The following is an 18,701-nucleotide window of genomic DNA, read 5'->3' as shown; positions in this document are numbered from 1 at the left end:
TGCAAGCACAGTACAGGATTTGTAGAACAGTTTTGTATCTTTATCAGAACTCCAATGATACTCCATTACCACCCCTACCATTTTCCCCAACCTCACTATTGATGGACCTGCTTAATTGACTCCCATCCTTTCTCTGAAGAGCTCTGGGCAGGATTCCTGTTAGAACTTGTCTGTTTCACAGTTTAATTGGGTCAATAGTCTACTGTTAACTGATGTGGGGCATTCCCTCCCTTCATGAGCACTAAGTGCATTATATTATTAGCACTCTTAGCTCCTGCTGGGCTGAGCAGCAGGAGACCAAACCCAAGAATTCAAGATGAGTCTTCCACATGGCAGTGCAGAAAACTGCCACTAAACTGCCCCACATCCTGGGCCGGCTCCAGGATTTTTGCCGCCCCAAGCAGCAAAAAGAAAAAAAGTGGGGAAAAAAAAAGCCGCGATCGCGATCTGCTCTACCGCCGCCGCTTCAGTCTTCGGCGGCAATTCGGCGGCGGGTCCTTCGCTCCCAGAGGGAGCGAAGGACCTGCCACCAAATTGCCGCAGAAGAGCCAGACATGCCGCCCCTCTCCGTTGGCTGCCCCAAGCACCTGCTTGCTGGGCTGGTGCCTGGAGTCAGTCCTGCCCACATCCACGCCTCCCCACCAGCTTCCCCCATCCCTCCCATACCCATATACCCTTCAATTGTCTCTGGTGAGTATCCAGGTCAAGTATAAGATCAAATAGTACATTTAAAAAACACAGCAGTACAGGGATATGTCCCTGCATCCTGGTCAACATTCCCTCTCTAAAAGCATAGACTGAGAGATAGGAAAATGCCTGCTCCATTTGCCAGCATAAGTAGAGTATCAGGGATGTTGCTGCAAATGTGCCTGGCTTCCACAGTTGTCACTTCAAGGCTGTTTGGTTCTGTTCTGCTAGTGGGTTTTCCAGGTCTTTGTTTGAGTTGAGTTCTACCTCCTGTCCCGCATCTTCTTTTCTATCTCTGCAGAGCCGGGGGATGGGGTAGCAAAAGAGTGCTATTCCAGCTCTACACCATCAGAGGATCCTCCTAACTGAGGTTATTCTCCCATTGCTGGCTACTCTAGCTATACGGTTGTTATGACCAGGAGGAGGAGTGCAAAGTAGCCACATAGCAGAACCTAGACCAGTGCTTTGGGGATTTAATGGAGTTGTTGGTTTATTCTCTGGTGAGCTGGTTGACAAGAGCTGTAGGCATATGTAAAGATTTTAATCTGAGGCTGCTCTCTGTGTGACTGTAGGACTTCTATCTCAACCCCTCTCTGGCTTGTACCAATGTACACACTGTAACACAATTGAGTCATGGGACCTGGCTACAACATACTTAAAATGTGTATTATAGAGGAGACCTAGGTGTGTCCCCATAAATGGATTAAAGCCTTGAATTTAATCCAGTCCTTGGGACTGTCCATGGTGTAACTGTGTCCCCTGACTTATGTATAGTTGCAGTGTAGACAGGGGCTAAGCCTTGGAAGAGTCACAGGTGAGTATGTTTTTAATTTAATTTGTTTGCCTTTTTAAGCTAGCATTGGCTGGTTGGTATACAGGTTTTGCATTTCTGCTGTAAAAGTGTCAGGGTTTGGGAATATTTCCTGTTTCTCAAACATTTTTGAAGGATTAAGGGGGACTAACGTTAATATCATATTGACCAGGTAATTTACTGGTTACGCCAAGGCCTGATCTACACTAGGAAATTTTAGAGAGAAAATCTAGCGGAGGCCAGGCCATAGTGATGGTCACATTTTTGCAGATGGGAAGACATAACTTTTGTCCTCTGCTTGGCTGGCTCATCGTATGTAATTTCAGATAACTGACAACAGTGTATCACTTCCAGCTGATTAAAACAAAACTTCCAATTTACCTTGTCCCACATCAAAGTCATTCCCAGGAGCTGTCCAAGACAAGTGAATTTTATCTTCTTCATACTGAGCCTCAAGGTCAATAATTTTACAGGGTGGGAACACATCAGTAATTCCTCCTGAAGGAACATTTTCCATTACAAAAGAACCTCCAGAGGCAACTCTATTGAAACTTCCTAGCTTTGCTTGAATTTCATCATCACTAGGTTCAGGTCTCGGTGCATTCATTTTAATTTCACCTGTCCCAAAAAAGATAAAAAAAATGCTCATAATATTTGACCATTACAAAACTCTAAATCATAGCACACTTTCTTTTTATCTAGCATTCCTTCTCACTTTAATCTATTTTTTTCTTTAGCTTATTCAAACATAGTGCAAAAATTAGTGAGGCTCAGACAGAAAACAAAGTGAATTTCAAGACCTGCATCCTTACACAAAACTAAGGCAGACCCTAAAAGCAAACCAGATTTCAAGGGTAGTTGAAAGTAGCAACAGTGCCTATTATCAGTTAGGGTATTTAAGGTATTGAGCAGGTGTCAGTGGGAAGTGATTGTGATAAGGTAGCTTCCACCCCACTCTTCCTCGGTATTGCAGGCAGCGGAAGAATTACAACCTTGTAGGCATTTCCTTGTTTTTCTGGGTTAAAGTTGGACGCATTTTTATGTAGACTTAAAATTCAATATATTCTAAGCTTCTAGAAATACAGAAAATTGTCTCTCTGTGTGTCCGTGTCTGTGTGTGCAAGAAAGAGAGAGAGGATATGAAATGCAAAAACTAACATCAATCCACGTTTAAGGTTGAGAAATCAGGCAGTCAAAAGTAAAGAAATTCCAAAACTTAAGTTTTCTATCACCATATTTTTTCCAGTCCTGTTGCACAATTTGTCTGGGTCTTTTTGGTACTGGTAAAACAACATTAAGGTTTATATTTAACAAGGAAAACAGGAATAGGAAATACTACATTGTGCAATGTAGCCAAGTGACCACTGAGGTACAAATCTTAATTGTTGGAACTTCCTGAGTTTTTTGGGTGCCTTACAGCTCAAGTTTAGAAAGCGCTTCTTACTCAGTAGAGCTGCCACTCTGTTTACCCAGAATCAGATTAAATGATGAAAAGTAAGTTACTATTTTTCCCCAGAGTTGTTAACCAAGTTCCATCTGCAGAGCCAACTGTTCTCTTCAAAGTACGTCCCCAGTTACACCTGTATAATCCCATTCTTGACCACAGTGTTGTATAGATGTACGTGAGCATGGCATTTGGCCTGCAGATTATGGAGACAATGCACAAACCAGAAAGAACACAACTTGATATTCAGAACCTCAGCATCTGCAGGGCTGGGAGTTAGAACAGCTGTGTTGTTAACCTCTAACTAGCACAAATTTGTTCTGGAGAGATTGAGCCACAACAGTGTAGAATTCGACAATACTATTTTTACAAAGTCACTTCAGAATAAAGCTATATTTGAATGATGAATTAACTGTATTTTTTGCACTTAATTTCCCTGGGGCTTTTAGTCAAAACAGAAATGCAAAAATAAGGGAAAGAGGAAAAATATACTAAGTTACACACACACTCACACAAAGTGTTTTCTACTTCATGAATGTTCCTTACCATTTTCTATGTAGCCTGGAACATACAAGGCTCGACTCTGCCTGCGGCGAAGTCTGACAGTCTTATCTTTCCCTTGGACACGCACTTTTAAGTTGTATCTACCATTTCCTCTGAAAGATGTAAAGTACTTTGAATAGATTCCATCATTCTTGGTAATATCAGCACCTTGACATACAAATGTTAATAATTAATCATCCAAACAAGGTACCTTTTGTTACAAAAGATCTTTTCTTGCTGTTCAGTTCATAAACATACATTGGGCCTACTCCTGCTTCTAGTGAAATCAATAAGAGTTTTGAGATGGACCTAGGTGAAAACGGGATTGATCCCATTGTGGTGACATAAGCTCATTACATATTTAACAGGAGATAACAATATGGCATTAAGCAACAGAGGGTCCTGTGGCACCTTTAAGACTAACAGAAGTATTGGGAGCATAAACTTTCGTGGGTAAGAACCTCACTTCTTCAGATGCAAGAAGTGAGGTTCTTACCCATGAAAGCTTAAGCTCCCAATACTTCTGTTAGTCTTAAAGGTGCCACAGGACCCACTGTTGCTTTTTACAGATTCAGACTAACACGGCTACTCCTCTGAATGTGGCATTAAAACATGTAGCTGTGTATTTACTGTTATTTTAAATAATAACCACTAGTTTACTAGTTCTAAACTACTTAATAATTCTCTGTGGTCTGTGGAGCCCTCCTTGGTGATGTGCAGACTAAAACTCTTTGAGATTGAAGCAATGGTGGAATGTAGGGTTGTGGGGAGGAAAGAGCCTGCTGTCTGTACTACGTGGTTCAGAGAACAGAGAAGTTGGAGAATGATCACATCACCTCTGCAGGCACAGTAGATTTAAAAAAGGAGAATAATAATCTATGTAATTCATCCTTTTGAAGGAGATGTTTTTAACATAGCTGTACTGCCTGTAGAATATAGCATGTGACAAGTTTTAGAAACTGACTCTCACTCTCTTGTTGTGCCTCCTGCATCCCCTCTGTAAAATATACACAAGTTCAAACAGTGAGTACGGCTGAATCAGGCCCACAAGACTCCCTTCTGTCCCTGTGCTGGCTGTTTGCATCGGGGTAACCGCACAGGAGAGGAAGAAGACTCTGCACAGCCACTACACACCCTCCTGCTTGGTGCAGTTTCTCTCTCCTCCTTCCTAACACACCCAACAATGTAGCTGTGTCAGCATGTCAGGCCATACATGCTGCACCACTTTAGACCCAGTGCAGTTTATTCCCATCCTGAAGCAGTGGGGAGACCAGAGTCACAGTTTCCCCTCACTTATGGCATACGCATGACTGAACCCTTAGTGATAAGCTTGGAAGTAACATGCAGAGACCGATTCTAAAACACATACCACAAAATGGGGATTGTACAAATTTCTAGACAAACTGTAAGGAAACAGTGGTGAAGAAGAGAAACCACCCAGCAGCATGGAAGGAGTTAAAGAGAGCCTTTGGGCCCAGCTAGCCCTGCCCTGTATACCTGCAGCCAATGTCAGGCCTGGAAGGGAGAGAAAAGGAGGGAGCCTGCCTCAGTTTGAGGCTGACTAGTGAAGAGACAGGAGCTCGCTGCCTCTCTACCTGAGGAAAGGGTCACTAGGCTGCGAGCAGAGGCAGCCACCAGGAACCAAATACTGTCTTCCTGGGCAAAGGAGCTGGAGAAAGAGGTCTAGGAGCACGGGGCCTAAGAGGAGCCCAGGGGAACAAAGCTCAGACACCTTGTGGGGGTTCTGACCCTGCTAAACTTACTACTGCCCCATATGGAGGAATCTGCAACCTCAGCAGGATGCCGCCCAGGGTCCACAAGGGGTGCTACTAGAGACAAGCCACCACAGGAACTTGGACTTTAGGAGTCACACCCCAGACTGAAGGGACAGCAGTGGGAAGTAGCCCAGGGCTGTGGATATAGACTCTGTGCTGAGAGGTCCCCTACTCAGGTATTGACTTACACAGGGCCCTGGGCTGGGATCCATTGGAGTGGGAGGGCCCGGGTCTCCCTAAACTCCTGCCTTAAAGACTGAGGCACCTCAACCACAGAAGCAGGGGGCAGGAAGTCAAGTACTCCAACCAGTACTCCAACCTCCAAATCCCTGGTACAGAAACCTGTAATAAGATTACCTGAACCATCATCAAGGAGTCTGAGCTCCACTGCAGATCCAGTCTGTGGTTCAACAGTGGCCATCACGGTTGCACCAAGAACAGGCAAAAATCCTTGACTAACTTCTGCATAAATCACCATTGGATTAGGGAAGTTGTTTGTATCCTTATTCATGAGGGCTTTCACAGTCACTGGAGGCACAGCCAAAGATGCGGCTCGAGAGGTTACTATCATGGATATGACTTGAGACTCTGTGTGCTTATTTTGAATCCAATAATACCAATCCCCCACCTGCAAATCAAATATATGGAGTATAAAAATATAATATAAGACTCCTTTAGTCTATAGGCAGCTTTGTGTTTCCCTGAGTTAGCTATTATCTTAGTTCAGGGGAGATTTTCCAGGGCACAAAGGGCAATTAGGGGACCACAGCTAAGGTAATCTGGGTACCTTACTCAGGATTCTTTGTGCTCTCAAATGTTTGGTTTCTTTTAAATTTAACCTTATGTCTGAATTTGCTCAGTTTTAGTGGTGGATGTTTGAAAATTATCACATTCTTGGAAGGACTGGAAACCGTATATTATTGATATGCACTCGCAACCTGAATTTAGTGTTTTGTCTGGGAGTCTTGTATCCTTGGGATGTGTATAGTGCATAATAAAAAATTAGGAGGAGCACAAATGACAGTTAGACAACCACTGGAAGTCAGTGGAGTTACACCATGGATAAAATTGGTTCATTAGGAATATATATTTATAACTTCTAAAAGAGAAGGGGCATTTTAGATTATGAAAATGTTAACATGTTTGGATAATAAAAGAGTTTAGTTTTTACCTCTGCAGTGCCTGCTATATTCAGTCGAGCTGTTCGGAGGTTTAGATCACTAACTGTGAAGTTTGACGTTCTATATTCTTTTCCTTTGGGGTCCCTCAGTAAAATGTCTGGTGAAGATGTGCTTCGATCCCATGTAACTACAAAGAAGGTGTCATTTCCTACAGTGCTATCTACAGTCACTGTACCATTCATCCACTGCTTGACTGCGACACTCTGAGCTGTACTTTCAAGCTATTAGACAAATAAAATATGTTTTATGGCTAGTTAGCAGATAAACACTTAAAATACCAGTAATTTCAAAGCGGTTCATTTTCCTCTTAGAGGGCCGAACAAATCAATATTTTGCATATGCAGAGGGCATTTTGACTGGCTGGTGGACAACTAGCCCACTGCTGGAAGATGGGACAGAGGAGGATTAATGCTGGCACCACCCTGAGTAGGTCTCTGCTGTTTTGTGCAGAGCTCAGGGCTGTGCAAAGGAGGTAGAAGCCTCCTGCCACTGTGCCTCCACGCATGGGGAACTAGCAGGAGGGCGAGGGCCACTTGGGCTAGCGATTAAAGAGAGTGGAATGATGAATCCCTGAGCACATTTTTGGTAATGCCCAGTTCCAGAGTACAGTTGCTTGAGAGTGTGAAAATATAGTAAGCAAGGGTCTCCTTCCACTGCTCTTTGTGGTCTATCCACCTAGCTATCAAATCACTTCTGTGCAGGAGATTAGTGCTACATTTCCTCTGCAGCTGTCAGCCTGCTTCCAGAAAGACAGCACAAAGAGAGCCATACAACCACAGGTAGGGACATCAGAGAAGTAATGAGAGACACAAACAGAAATAACATCAACAACAGGGAGACACACAGAAAGGAGAGAAACAGGATGTCCTTTACCAACATTAGTATTGCACATGTGAGCCACCAGAATTTACAAATGAGCTACCAATATACGTTTTATAGCGGCCCACTGGCCTACCAGGCTGCAAGTAGGTTTGCTCACTCCTGTTTTACGGATTACAAAAACTAAAGATAGAAAAGTACCTTTTAATAAAATATCTTTCTGTTTAGGATAAAAATTGGAGATTAGATACTGGAAGGCAATTTCAGAGATCACCTGGGTGGACATTTGAGAGTCAGGTGCTCAGATTGTACTATAGTAATGAGATTGGTATAAATGCTTAGAAAGTGTGATAAATTCTCCTTTAATAGCTGATGTTACTATCCCAGAAAATAAAGAAACATTTTGTTTTCTTTCTCCTGATGTGACAGTGGACCTACTAAAACAGAAAACCTAATAAAAATTCAGGATTTCAACTATCTCCAGATGGACTCTGAACATGTCACCTCCTCTCTCCATTGTGCAACAACAGAGCTAATTTTGACTCCATTAGGAGTCTTTTACATGCTACAGAGCTGAAATCACTGATACCAAGGTCTAAGCGTTAGATCTGCTTTGAGCTAGTGGTGCACTAGCACCAAGGCTCCCCTATGACCAGCTAAAATCACTGAGAGCTGAAGTCACTAAAGAGCTGAGATCACGGAGAGCTGTGATAAGTAGGGGAGGGGCCTGAAGACAAGTTGGTGAGCGGCTAGCAGGATGGCTAGCGGAGAGGAGCGGATAGCGGAGAGGCGTGGCGAGCAGAGTGGATAAGAGGGTGACTGGCAGAGAGATGCAGCTGGTGGTGAAGACTGCAGCAGAACCCCATGGAGAGGCATGGCAAATGGCCGTCAACCCAAGCAGCGGAGCATGTAAGATGCCCCCATACCTCCCCCCCTCTTCCACCCAGGCTGGGAGGTAAACTCTGCAGAGGAACTTCTGAACTCTGGGGGCTGCACTGACCAAGGTCAGAAACTGTGGTTGGGGTGACTGTTGGGTTGTTGGACTTAAGACCCTGAGGGGAAAAGGACACTGCCAAACTTACTTGGGGGGTGGGTTTGTGTTATGAATCCTGTTTGTGGTGTTTCCCCAACATAATGCCGCATTGTTTCCCTCCTTTATTAAAAGGCTTTTGCTACACTGAGGCTCCATGCTTGCGAGAGGGGAAGTATTGCCTCTTAGAGGTGCCCCGGGGCGTGGCATATAATTGTCCCAGGTCACTGGGTGGGGGCTCGAGCTGGTTTTGCATTGTGTTAGTGAAACCGAACCCCTAGATACTGAACCCGACCCTTGTTGCTGCCAAGTCTGACGGGCAGAAGGGTTACATTTATGAATGTATATATGACATAACTAGAATATGTTTTATGCTGCATATGCCACGTAACATATCTATGTAAAGGTTATGATCTACTGAATAAATTCCTCCTATTTGTATGCAGGAATCATGTTTGTACTTGAAGATAGGAATATTGGCTGTATACTTGCTTGATTTCTATTGAGAAAGGAATGTGCAAATTAAATGCCCAATAAAGAACCACTTAAGCCAACAATGAACTTGAAGATGCCAATCCACATCTAAGCTTTCCCAGGAATGTGGCTTGGCTGGTAAAAACTGAGTCATGCATGGACATGTGACTTGCTCATGTGACTCCAAAACTCCATCTTGGAGCTGGACTTTGCATAGGAGAGAGGAGGGAGTCTCCACCCACAAGAGAAAGTCTACTTAAACCCCTGGGAGACCCCTCCATTTTGTCTTCAGCTGGCTAAAGAGATAGCCTCTCCACCCCCAAGGATACCCCAAAAGAAACTGGAACAAAGGACAGTACCTACAGGGGGTGTGAGTGATTGCTGGACCCAGACTAGCAGGAGACTAGTCTGTAAAAGGAAGCTTACTGGAACTGGTGAGGTTTTATTTGTATTCAGTTTCTTAGACATAGACTTGTGTGTTCTATTTTATTTTACTTGGTAATTCACTTTGTTCTGTCTGTTACTACTTGAAACCACTTAAATCCTACTTTCTGTATGTAATAAAATCACTTTTTACTTATTAATTAACCCAGAGTATGTATTAATACCTGGGGGGGGGGGGCAAACAGTTGTGCATATCTCTCTATCAGTGTTATAGAGGGCAAACAATTTATGAGTTTACATTTCAGAGCTTGTATAAGCTTTATATAGTGTAAAACGGATTTATTTGGATTTTAGACCCCATTAGGAGTTGGGCATCTGAGTGTTAAAGACAGGAACACTTCTGTAAGCTGCTTTCAGGTTAAACCTACAGCTGTTAGGGGTCGTGGTTCAGACCCTGGGTCTGTGTTGGAGCGGACGGGCGTGTCTGGGTCAGCAAGACGGGTGCTGGAGTCCTAAGCTACCAGGGCAGGAAAGCAGGGGCAGAAGTAGTCTTGGCACATCAGTTGACAGTTCCCAAAGGGGTTTCTGTGATCCAACCTGTCACACTATTCATTCCCTCTGAAGATCTGGTGCCGGCCACTCTTGGAAGACAGGATACTGGGCTAGATGCATCATTGGTCTGACCCAGTATGGCTATTCTTATGTTTTTAACAAGACCTGTATACATTTGTAGAACCCCATGGAGAGGCATGGACAACGCTATGTTGGTTGCTGTGCATGATTCAGATAAAGTGCAAAACTGTGTCCATAGTAGAGATTTAACAAAGTGAGGGATGAGTTGTTAAGTTATAGATAGCACAACCCAAGAGCTGTGATAGAAATAGGAGGAGGGGAAAACTCAGTACTACTAGCCTCAATTATTTTGAAGAAATCGTTGCTCAGCTGAGATAGTGTCAGGAAAGCTGGGAATCAAAATGTTATCTATTGTTTAGAAGAGAAGCAATCAGGGTATTTTCCTCTTTATTGATAATGGTATTAAGTAAGATGCTCTGGAAGACAAGATGACTTGTTTACAGCATTCCATATAGGAGTGGCTGAACGCTCTGTGGTATTTCTGCCTACCGCTGTCTACAAGTCCCTTTTCAATAGCTAATTGTGAAAATTTTTAATTTTCTTTGTTTCACTGGCTATTTCATTTTATTGCTAATATAATAGACCGCAAAAATTCCCACGGCCATTTCCAAATATCACTTTATACTTCAATTTTAAGATCAGCCACTGGCAGTTCAATAGTTACGATTACTGACTGTAGTAAGAGGAGGCCCTGAGATATAAACCTTGGTATCAGAGGCCTGGTATGAGGCCTAAGGCCTGAACTAAAGTAATTGTCAAGACTTTGCTAACATAAAGCAAAGTTAAGCTGTGAGCCAGAGGCAGGCCCTGCTCACAGAAGCTGGCAAGGAAAGGGCTGATGCTGCAAAAAGAGACATACCTAAAAGGTACTGAACACCAGATATCAGAACATTCCAATACTTGTCATTCCACACTCAAGGAACAAGCCGACCCATCCCAATGACAGGGGCAAAAGGGTAAAATGATGGATAGAGTTGTTTTGATTGAACCAACATGTACAAGGTGAGAGGCGGCACTTTACTATGTAGAGGGGTTGTACCTTGCTACGTAGAGGGGTTGCACCTCAAAACGTCAGGAGTGATGTGTAACTTGTTTGTACCTGTGTATAAGAATGTATCCCTGGGGTGGTGTCTTTGTCCGGCCAAGGGGGCAGTGGAAAGTCCTGCCACTGAGCCAGGTCCATTGCCAAGAGGCACTTTCTCATAGTATGCCCGGTAGACTAAGTAATCTACAGGGAACTGCAATTGTGTCCAAGGTCGCAATAAACCTAGTTGACGTGATTTTGCATCTTACTAGACTCTGTGGTTATTGGGGGTTCTCTTCGGGTCTGCTGGGTCAGCTATCTGCGCAGAGCTGGGGCAGCACACAGAGGGAACACATGCACGCAGCCGAGTGATATCAACATAGGAGAAAGCAGAGCACCACACCGGTAGCATCTCACAACACTGACTACTAAAATTACTACTATAGAGCAGTAACTAATTAATAATGTGAAACAAAATTGAAACTCAGACCTGAATAGACTGTTCAGAAATATTTCCACTTCCTGATGAAATTCCACTGAATGCATCAATAAGGCTATTGGAGTCGACTGTATCTGTGGCATAAAACCTTAAGCCTCCTGAAATGTGATGGTTAAAATAATCAGAATAGTCATTTACTGTAAAACAGTAGGTTTTTCTTATGTGCCTTATTCTAGTTTGGCTGTTGCTATAAAGCACAGTGTTAATTTGATAAATTAAATCTTGTTCCTTTACTATCCTTTGTTCATGGGAGAGGAGGGGAACCACTGGTGTTGGGGAAACCAATTAATACAAACAATTAAAGGAGTTCCTGCAAAAAAGCTAGTCTAACCTGGGAAATGCTACCATCTGTTCACATTTTAACTCCACCTCGCTTGATCACATCTAGTACTTCATCCAGCACACTGTGCTGATTCACTTACAGGCTGTTCTTGGTAAGTCTGGACTTTGAGCTATGCACTACCTGTAAAGTGTAATTCTGTTTTGAAAGACACCTCTGTAAAAATAACATTGTAGCATTCCATGATTATTGCTTCTCAATTACTCAGATCAAATCTGCTTCGTTTACCACTATAATGTTTGGGCCACTTTCATATGTGCTGAGCACCCATAACTCCAATGGGAATTTCTGCTGCTCAGTGTTTTTGGAAATCTGGCATTTGTTTCAAACAGTGAGTCCTGCCCACTGAGACTGGGCCCTGAAAGACCAGCTGGGCTCTTTCTGGCTCACACATCAGTCACTAGCACTCTGTGTCAGTGTAATCAGATTCTGTGATCAGAACGTAGTGAACTATTCTGTTATAATACACAAACCAGAACTGAATTCAGGTTGTTTTCTCACAGCCATGTTGGCTGTACAATGCTAACAGAGTAAAAAAGCAGTACAATCTTATTTAAGTCCCTGAAGCAAGCAGATGTGACTCTGAATACACAAAAGGAGCATCTCTGTTGACTAAGAAGGTGCAATTTATACATAGTCACTATTCAGAGTAAAGCTACATTCTAAATCAACACATGGAATTCCCATGGTAGTTGCCCTGTACTGCAGCATCACCCAGCACCCATCTGGCTTTCCTTCAAATGGCGGAAGTTCAAAGGAACAGTGCAGCTCCAACTCAAAGCAGAGCTGACTGACTCCTCAGCTAGAGCCCTCCAGCTCTGACTAATTGTGAGAGGGTTATTATTTAATTATTTAGGACATTAATAAGTTTACACACCATTGCCATGTAAATATCAGAAATAAAATGTTAATCATTTCAACACTGAGCTTATATTTTTGTTTAGAGAAACATCCTGAGGTAATATAATTATCAAACCTCGCTATTTAGCAGAGTGTTACCAGGTTACAATTTTTTTAAAGCAAGGACAGATAAAGATAACAATTGCTCCCAATATTATTGTGTTTATTCAGGTGAAAATAAACATTCTGTAAATCTGACTGGAATTAGGTGACTAAGTTTACTTTCTTTTCATATTGCAAGCTGTAAACCACTCTAGTTTTACATTTCATGTTTCAAGTATGCAAGCCAAAAGCAGGGTTAGTTTAGAAAGTTACTCACCCGTCATATTTGAAAATTGTTCTAGTTCTGGAGCAGCATTTGGTCCCAAGGCAATGGTGTGAATGATCGATCCACTGTTTTTCACCTCCGTAAGGCAACTGCTCATACCCCCATCCTCTCCATCTGTCAGCAGTACAATTTCAGAACCATAGAGATTAGAGTACTTTTGTTTAATCACCTACATTGATAAGAGAATTTCAGGTATTAGCAATAGGACTTTATTGTAAATGTTAGGTGCCCTAGCACAGGTAGCACAACAATTTTCCTTTATGTATACATGTGCAAGTGTAAGGCAAAATCCTTTCCTTACAAGTGTGAATTGTGCGAGCGGTGGAGGCTGTGTTATGTGGCAATGGCTGAATTGAAGGTGTCTGAATTATCCTGCCTGTACAGAGCAGGATGGTTCAGTGGAGAGGTGTCTAAGCATATTCCTTACATCTCTTCCAAGAAGTTGCAATGTGTGCCCCCACTCCAGGTCCTGCTGCCAATGACAGCATATGCACAGGGCATCTTCCAGAAGCTTGAACATGTCCTTTAAGGCTATGGAAAGCTACCATGAACGCAGTTCTGTTCTGGGTAGTGGCTTGAGAAATCACAGCCTATCATGGTGCCATTTTTACATAATCACATTTCAGAATGAAACCATGCTTAAACCAATGTTAAAATAAACAAAATATGCAATTTTTATAAGACTTTATATGATTTTGATCTTCTGCAAGATGCTTTGAGATTCCTGCAAAGCATTCTTGTAAGTTTGTGTCAATGCAATCTTAAGTTTTTTGTAGTATAAACATCACAGGGCCTTGTTAATTTCTTAGGCCCTGCACCTGCTTCTATTGAACCAAACAGATTGAGCTTCCTAAGTCTCTCACTCTAAAGCACATTTTCCAAACCTTGAATCATTATTGTAGCTCTATTCTGAACCCCTTCCAGTTTCCCCAACATCCTCCCTGAAGTGTGGACACCAGAACCAATCCCTGGATTCCAGTAATGGTCTCAGTACTGCTGTACACAGAGGTGAAATCACCTCCCTACTTCTACTCATTATTCTCCTCCTTATTCATCCAAGGATCACATTAGCTCTCTTAGATATATCACTGTACTCAGAGCTCATGTTCAACTGGATATCCACCATGATCCCTAATTCCATTTCAGCGTCACAGCATTCCAGGACACATTCACCCCAATGTTCTCCTTCACCTCAAATCCTTTGTGTACTCCTGCGCAGATGTTAGTTCCTCCACCAGCTGATATAGGCAGGTATTTGGTAAGATCCTGGCGTACATTCTCATTGATTATTTGTTGTAGATAAGTTTCAATTTGTGCTGTAGATTGGAATGTGACAATTCCAACCCAGGAACCCGTTTCAATAATCTGTAGCAGGAATATCTCTGCAGCTTGTTTGAGACGTTTAATGCGGTTATTCTGCAGGTGAAGAAAGGGATATACTTAGAACAGTCAAGGCTTTACAGGAGAGACAGCAAAAAGCAAGAATACAGCAATTACTAACGTTCATTTTGTACTGAAAAATGGAAATGTACCTGCCATAGAGTAGATGAGAGATTTGGAGGGAGTATATGGGTAGTTGTTTAACATTTCCAATATCTGAGTACTCCAAACTACCTCACATTACCCCCAGCCATATTCTTTCCAGACTAGTGGAGATGTGTGCCATGTTTGGCTATCATGAAAATGTATCTGCATACTGAAACCGCCAGGAGATATATAACAGTGTGAGCCAAACAGCATTCTAATAATGTGATCTCATGCTCACAAATAAGATTCTGTGTCACATAATTTGTTCACAGTTCTGAATCTTCAGCCACTTTACCTAATCAACCTACCTATGCATTAGGATAGCCCCTGTATTTTACATATTACTGGCACTTTGAAAATTTGTTAATTTTTATGAGAGAATGTCGTCAAACCAGCTGTTGTCATTCTTGATCTTTTTAAGATTAGGGGTTGGGCCCATTTCTATCTTTTTATCTCTGGAAATCTAGGTGCAGATCTTAGTTAACTACTTGTTTGCCTTTTAATGGCTTTGGGGTGAATTTGATACTAAAGAGAGTAAAATACTCATAATATTAATCTATATAAGCTTTTCCAGACTGCTCTTTCATTGTACTTCCACATCTGCTATTCCAATCTGAAACCTCTCCAGAGGAAGGAATGCCAGCTGTGTCAAAAGATTTGGTTGTGTGATGGGGACAGATAATCATTAGAGAGTACCACTTTCACTTGTGATCCAAAATCTGAAGTATTATCTCTAGAGGGAAAAGATTGGTGCATTTACATCCTGTGCCTCTCAGTTCCCAGTTGGGTGATTTCATAGCAAACGTCACGTATGATAGACATAGATCCTGTCATAACTTCACTAGATAATTTGGGCAAATTGTCAATCTTTGCTGAAGATCAGTTCCAGGAATGGAATTGTATTGGTGTGGCATGTCAGGAAGATGATCTGTTGGCACAGCAATATAGGGCAGTGGTTTTCAAACTGCGGGTTGCGACCCAATACTGGGTCGCGGAATGTAAGGCACTGGGTCATGGTGGCTCTGGTCAGCACTGCCGACTGGGCCATTAAAAGTCCCATGGGCGTTGCTACCTGGCTAAGGCAGGCTAGTCTCTACCTGTTCTGACACTGTGCTGCGCCCCGGAAGCAGCCAGCAGTGGGTCTGGCTCCTAGGCGGGGGGTGGGGGGGGGGGCCTCTGCACACTGCCCCTGCCCCAAGCACTGGCTCCGCACTCCCATTAGCCGGGAACCAGCCAATGGGAGCTGGGGGGGGGTGCCTGCGGGCGAGAGCCACACAGAGCCACTTGTGCACCTCCACCTAGGAGCCAGACCTGCGGCTGGCCGCTTCCAGGGCACAGCACAGTCTGCGCTGTCAGGACAAGCAGGAAGCCTGCCTTAGCACCCCTCACTGCACTGCTGATCGGGAGCTGCCCAAGGTAAGTCTGCACCCCAACCCCCAGCCTTGAGTCCACCTCAAACCCAGAGCCCTGACCCCCTCCTGCATCCCAACCTCCTGCCTCAGCTCCGTTGGGTTGCGGGCATCAACAATTTTCTTCAACTGGGTTGTTAGGAAAAAAGTTTGAAAACCACTGATATAGGGGACGTTTACACAGGGTATACCTGCCCTGTAGCTGTTTTCAGCCAGTGTTTAGTGCTTTACTTTCAAGAGCACTGAATTCCATTCTGCTCAACTGTAGTTTATCACAAGATGCACTACTTATTTGAGATCCATATCTTTCTTTGTCACAAAATCAATGAAGTTAGTATTTGATATTGACAAATACTGAACTACAAAACTGAACAAATATAAAACATTATATAGTACCCTATAGGTCAGTGGTCCCCTAACTTTTCCTCTTGCACTCCTCCCTTACCAGTAATAGAATATGTCTGTGTCCCCTCGGGCCACGAGTGGAGCCACGGCCACGGGACAGGAGCCCAGGGCATGGGGACAGAGCAGAGCTGAGTGGCTTTCCCTCCCTGTCCCCTCATGGGGTCTGGCCCAGCCCCCACCCCGGACATTCCTCTGTGTCCCCACAGTGGGGACACGCCCCACAGTTTGGGGACCACTGCTGTAGGCCAAAGAAATAGCCATATGCCATTTTAAGCACCCTCCTGTACATTTTGATCAAATTCATTATTGTGGATTTTTATCAAATATTTTAAGAGATCTGCTCAACCTGCTTTAGCCTCATAAATAATCTTTGTGAAAGAGAAGATAAATCCCATGCACCATCCTTGGCAAATTCTGTACCATATACCAAGGATTTTTCTAACAGACTTTATCAAAACATCATCATTTGGCTCCTCAGTGGAGTTGTGTTGATTGTTGAACTGAAGACCCAAAATATTTATTTTTTAAAGAAAGCTACATTAATACACTTTATACTATATAATAATACAGTAGAACCTCAGAGTTACTAACACCTTGGGTATGGAGGTTCGTAACTCTGAAATGTTCGTAACTCTGAACAAAACATTATGGCTGTTCTTCCAAAGTTTACTACTGAACAATGTCTTAATACAGCTTTGAAACTTTACTATGCAGAAGAAAAATGCTTCTTTCCCTTTATTTTCTAGTAGTTTACATTTAATACAGTACTGTACCGTATTTGCTTTTTCTGTCTCTGCTGCTGCCTGATTGTGTACTTCCAGTTCTAAATGAGGCATGTGGTTGGCTGGTCAGTAACTCGTCGTAACTCTGAGGTTCTACTGTTTATATGGAATACATGATAGTATGGTACAGTTTTAACTAGCATGAGTTGGGGATACTAATGTTGTTCCTTGATGGTGACATTTTGAGAGACTAGGCAGGCCATTCGAAAGAAAGGGTGATAAAACCACACCAACATATATTCAGTACGACAGAAAAAAAGTATTCTTGAATGTCTTAAGAGATGTTTCATATTTATACTGGGACTGTTTTTTATCCTTTTACAGGTGCCTTTTTTATCATTATTCAATCCATACAGGGCTTATGAAGATTTCTAAAAATTACATAATTTTGTTTTCAATCATAAAATATCTTGTCCTCCCAGAGAAATACCGGTGGGAAGGTTCTATTTCTAGCCTTGAAAATCTGTGAAATATCAAACTTAAACACTGTAACATTTTTGAGGACAGACGTTGTCACTGGCTCAGGATTGAATGTTTGAAACAAAAATAAGGGATGAAGATATTCTGTATATTGGGGAAAGAATACAACATATATTGATATAAAAATAGCTCTTGGAAGCTGGCTAGTGGTTTGGAATGCAAGACTAAAACCTGGGTAGATGGATTTATAGGAAGAATGCAGCTGAAGCTTGTAAAGGTACAGGATAAATAAACCGCAAAAATGTGTCCAACTTATCACATGGCTATCACTTCTACGTGTTATGATATTTATACATATGAACAAGCAGCTTATTCAGGGAAGGTTATATTGGATTTACTGTAAGATTGGTAAAGTTGAGGCCCAAAACAAATTGAGAGTCTCTTTAAGGGCTCATGTTATCTACAGGGGCCTCTGCAAGATGAAAATTGTGCTAAATTTAGCACAAGTTTTAATTTAAAAAAATGCCTCTGGGTAATCCAGCATCACTTTATGACATCCCAAATTCTTGACTCATTAAGATGAATGATTATGAAGGAAAATATTTCATTTTTATTTTGCTATACACAGTGACTTTCATATTTATTTTGAAAATAACTTCGGAGTCACATAGCACGAAACGTGCATGTATGATATTTTCTGTTTTGGGGAATTACAGTGATTCTGACATTCTGGAGCTGAAGCTAAAAAAAAGAGCAGTAGTTATATTTTGTAAGGAAAGACAGACCAAGTCTGGCATATCGTTTTTAGCAATTTGATGAGTTTCCTTTTATCAATCCCTAAATATGTATAATGGGAGAAATAGTGGCATCAATTTTTCTAAAATAATAAACATGATTACTGAAATATTGACTGAAGAAAATATTGTAATATATACACACCATGTTGTTTTATAATTGCCTAACCATTTCTGAGCATTTCTGCTAAAAAAAGAAAGTATATGTTTATTCTTACCGCAGCCATGCTCCCAGAAACATCAAGTACTAGACAAACTACTCTGTCTTTGGTCTGCAGCAATGAGAAGGAGGTCTCAAATGGAGGACTTGCGCTATTTATTGGAGAGGTGTTACTGAAGTCCGTAGAGTTCATAATTATTTCCCAGGTGCTGTGGTAGTTACACATTTTGTTCTGCAGATTTGTAGCCTTTTCATTATGAGTACTTTGATCACAGAATTCAACCACCTTAAAAAAAAAAAGACAATTGAAAGAGAAGAAAAATTACTGAAAA

The 18,701-nt window shown here is 42.2% G+C and overlaps 1 protein-coding gene across 1 annotated transcript in view; it reads right to left on the bottom strand.

Annotated features, from left to right (window-relative positions):
* The window catches only part of LOC101943666 (calcium-activated chloride channel regulator 1-like), a 31,527-nt gene that overhangs the window by 2,220 nt on the left and 10,606 nt on the right, over window positions 1–18,701 (bottom strand). The window contains exons 6-13 of the mRNA XM_042851526.2: window positions 18,428–18,655; window positions 14,064–14,288; window positions 12,864–13,041; window positions 11,296–11,402; window positions 6,432–6,662; window positions 5,618–5,888; window positions 3,489–3,653; window positions 1,880–2,116 (exon numbers count right to left, since the gene is read on the bottom strand). Of these exons, the coding sequence (XP_042707460.2) occupies window positions 1,880–2,116; window positions 3,489–3,653; window positions 5,618–5,888; window positions 6,432–6,662; window positions 11,296–11,402; window positions 12,864–13,041; window positions 14,064–14,288; window positions 18,428–18,655 (1,642 nt within the window). The remainder of the gene's footprint in view (window positions 1–1,879; window positions 2,117–3,488; window positions 3,654–5,617; window positions 5,889–6,431; window positions 6,663–11,295; window positions 11,403–12,863; window positions 13,042–14,063; window positions 14,289–18,427; window positions 18,656–18,701) is intronic.

This window comes from Chrysemys picta, chromosome 8, assembly GCF_011386835.1.
Source record: "Chrysemys picta bellii isolate R12L10 chromosome 8, ASM1138683v2, whole genome shotgun sequence".
In the NCBI taxonomy this organism is placed as follows: Eukaryota; Metazoa; Chordata; order Testudines; family Emydidae; genus Chrysemys; species Chrysemys picta.
This window is presented reverse-complemented; position numbering and strand designations above follow the sequence as displayed.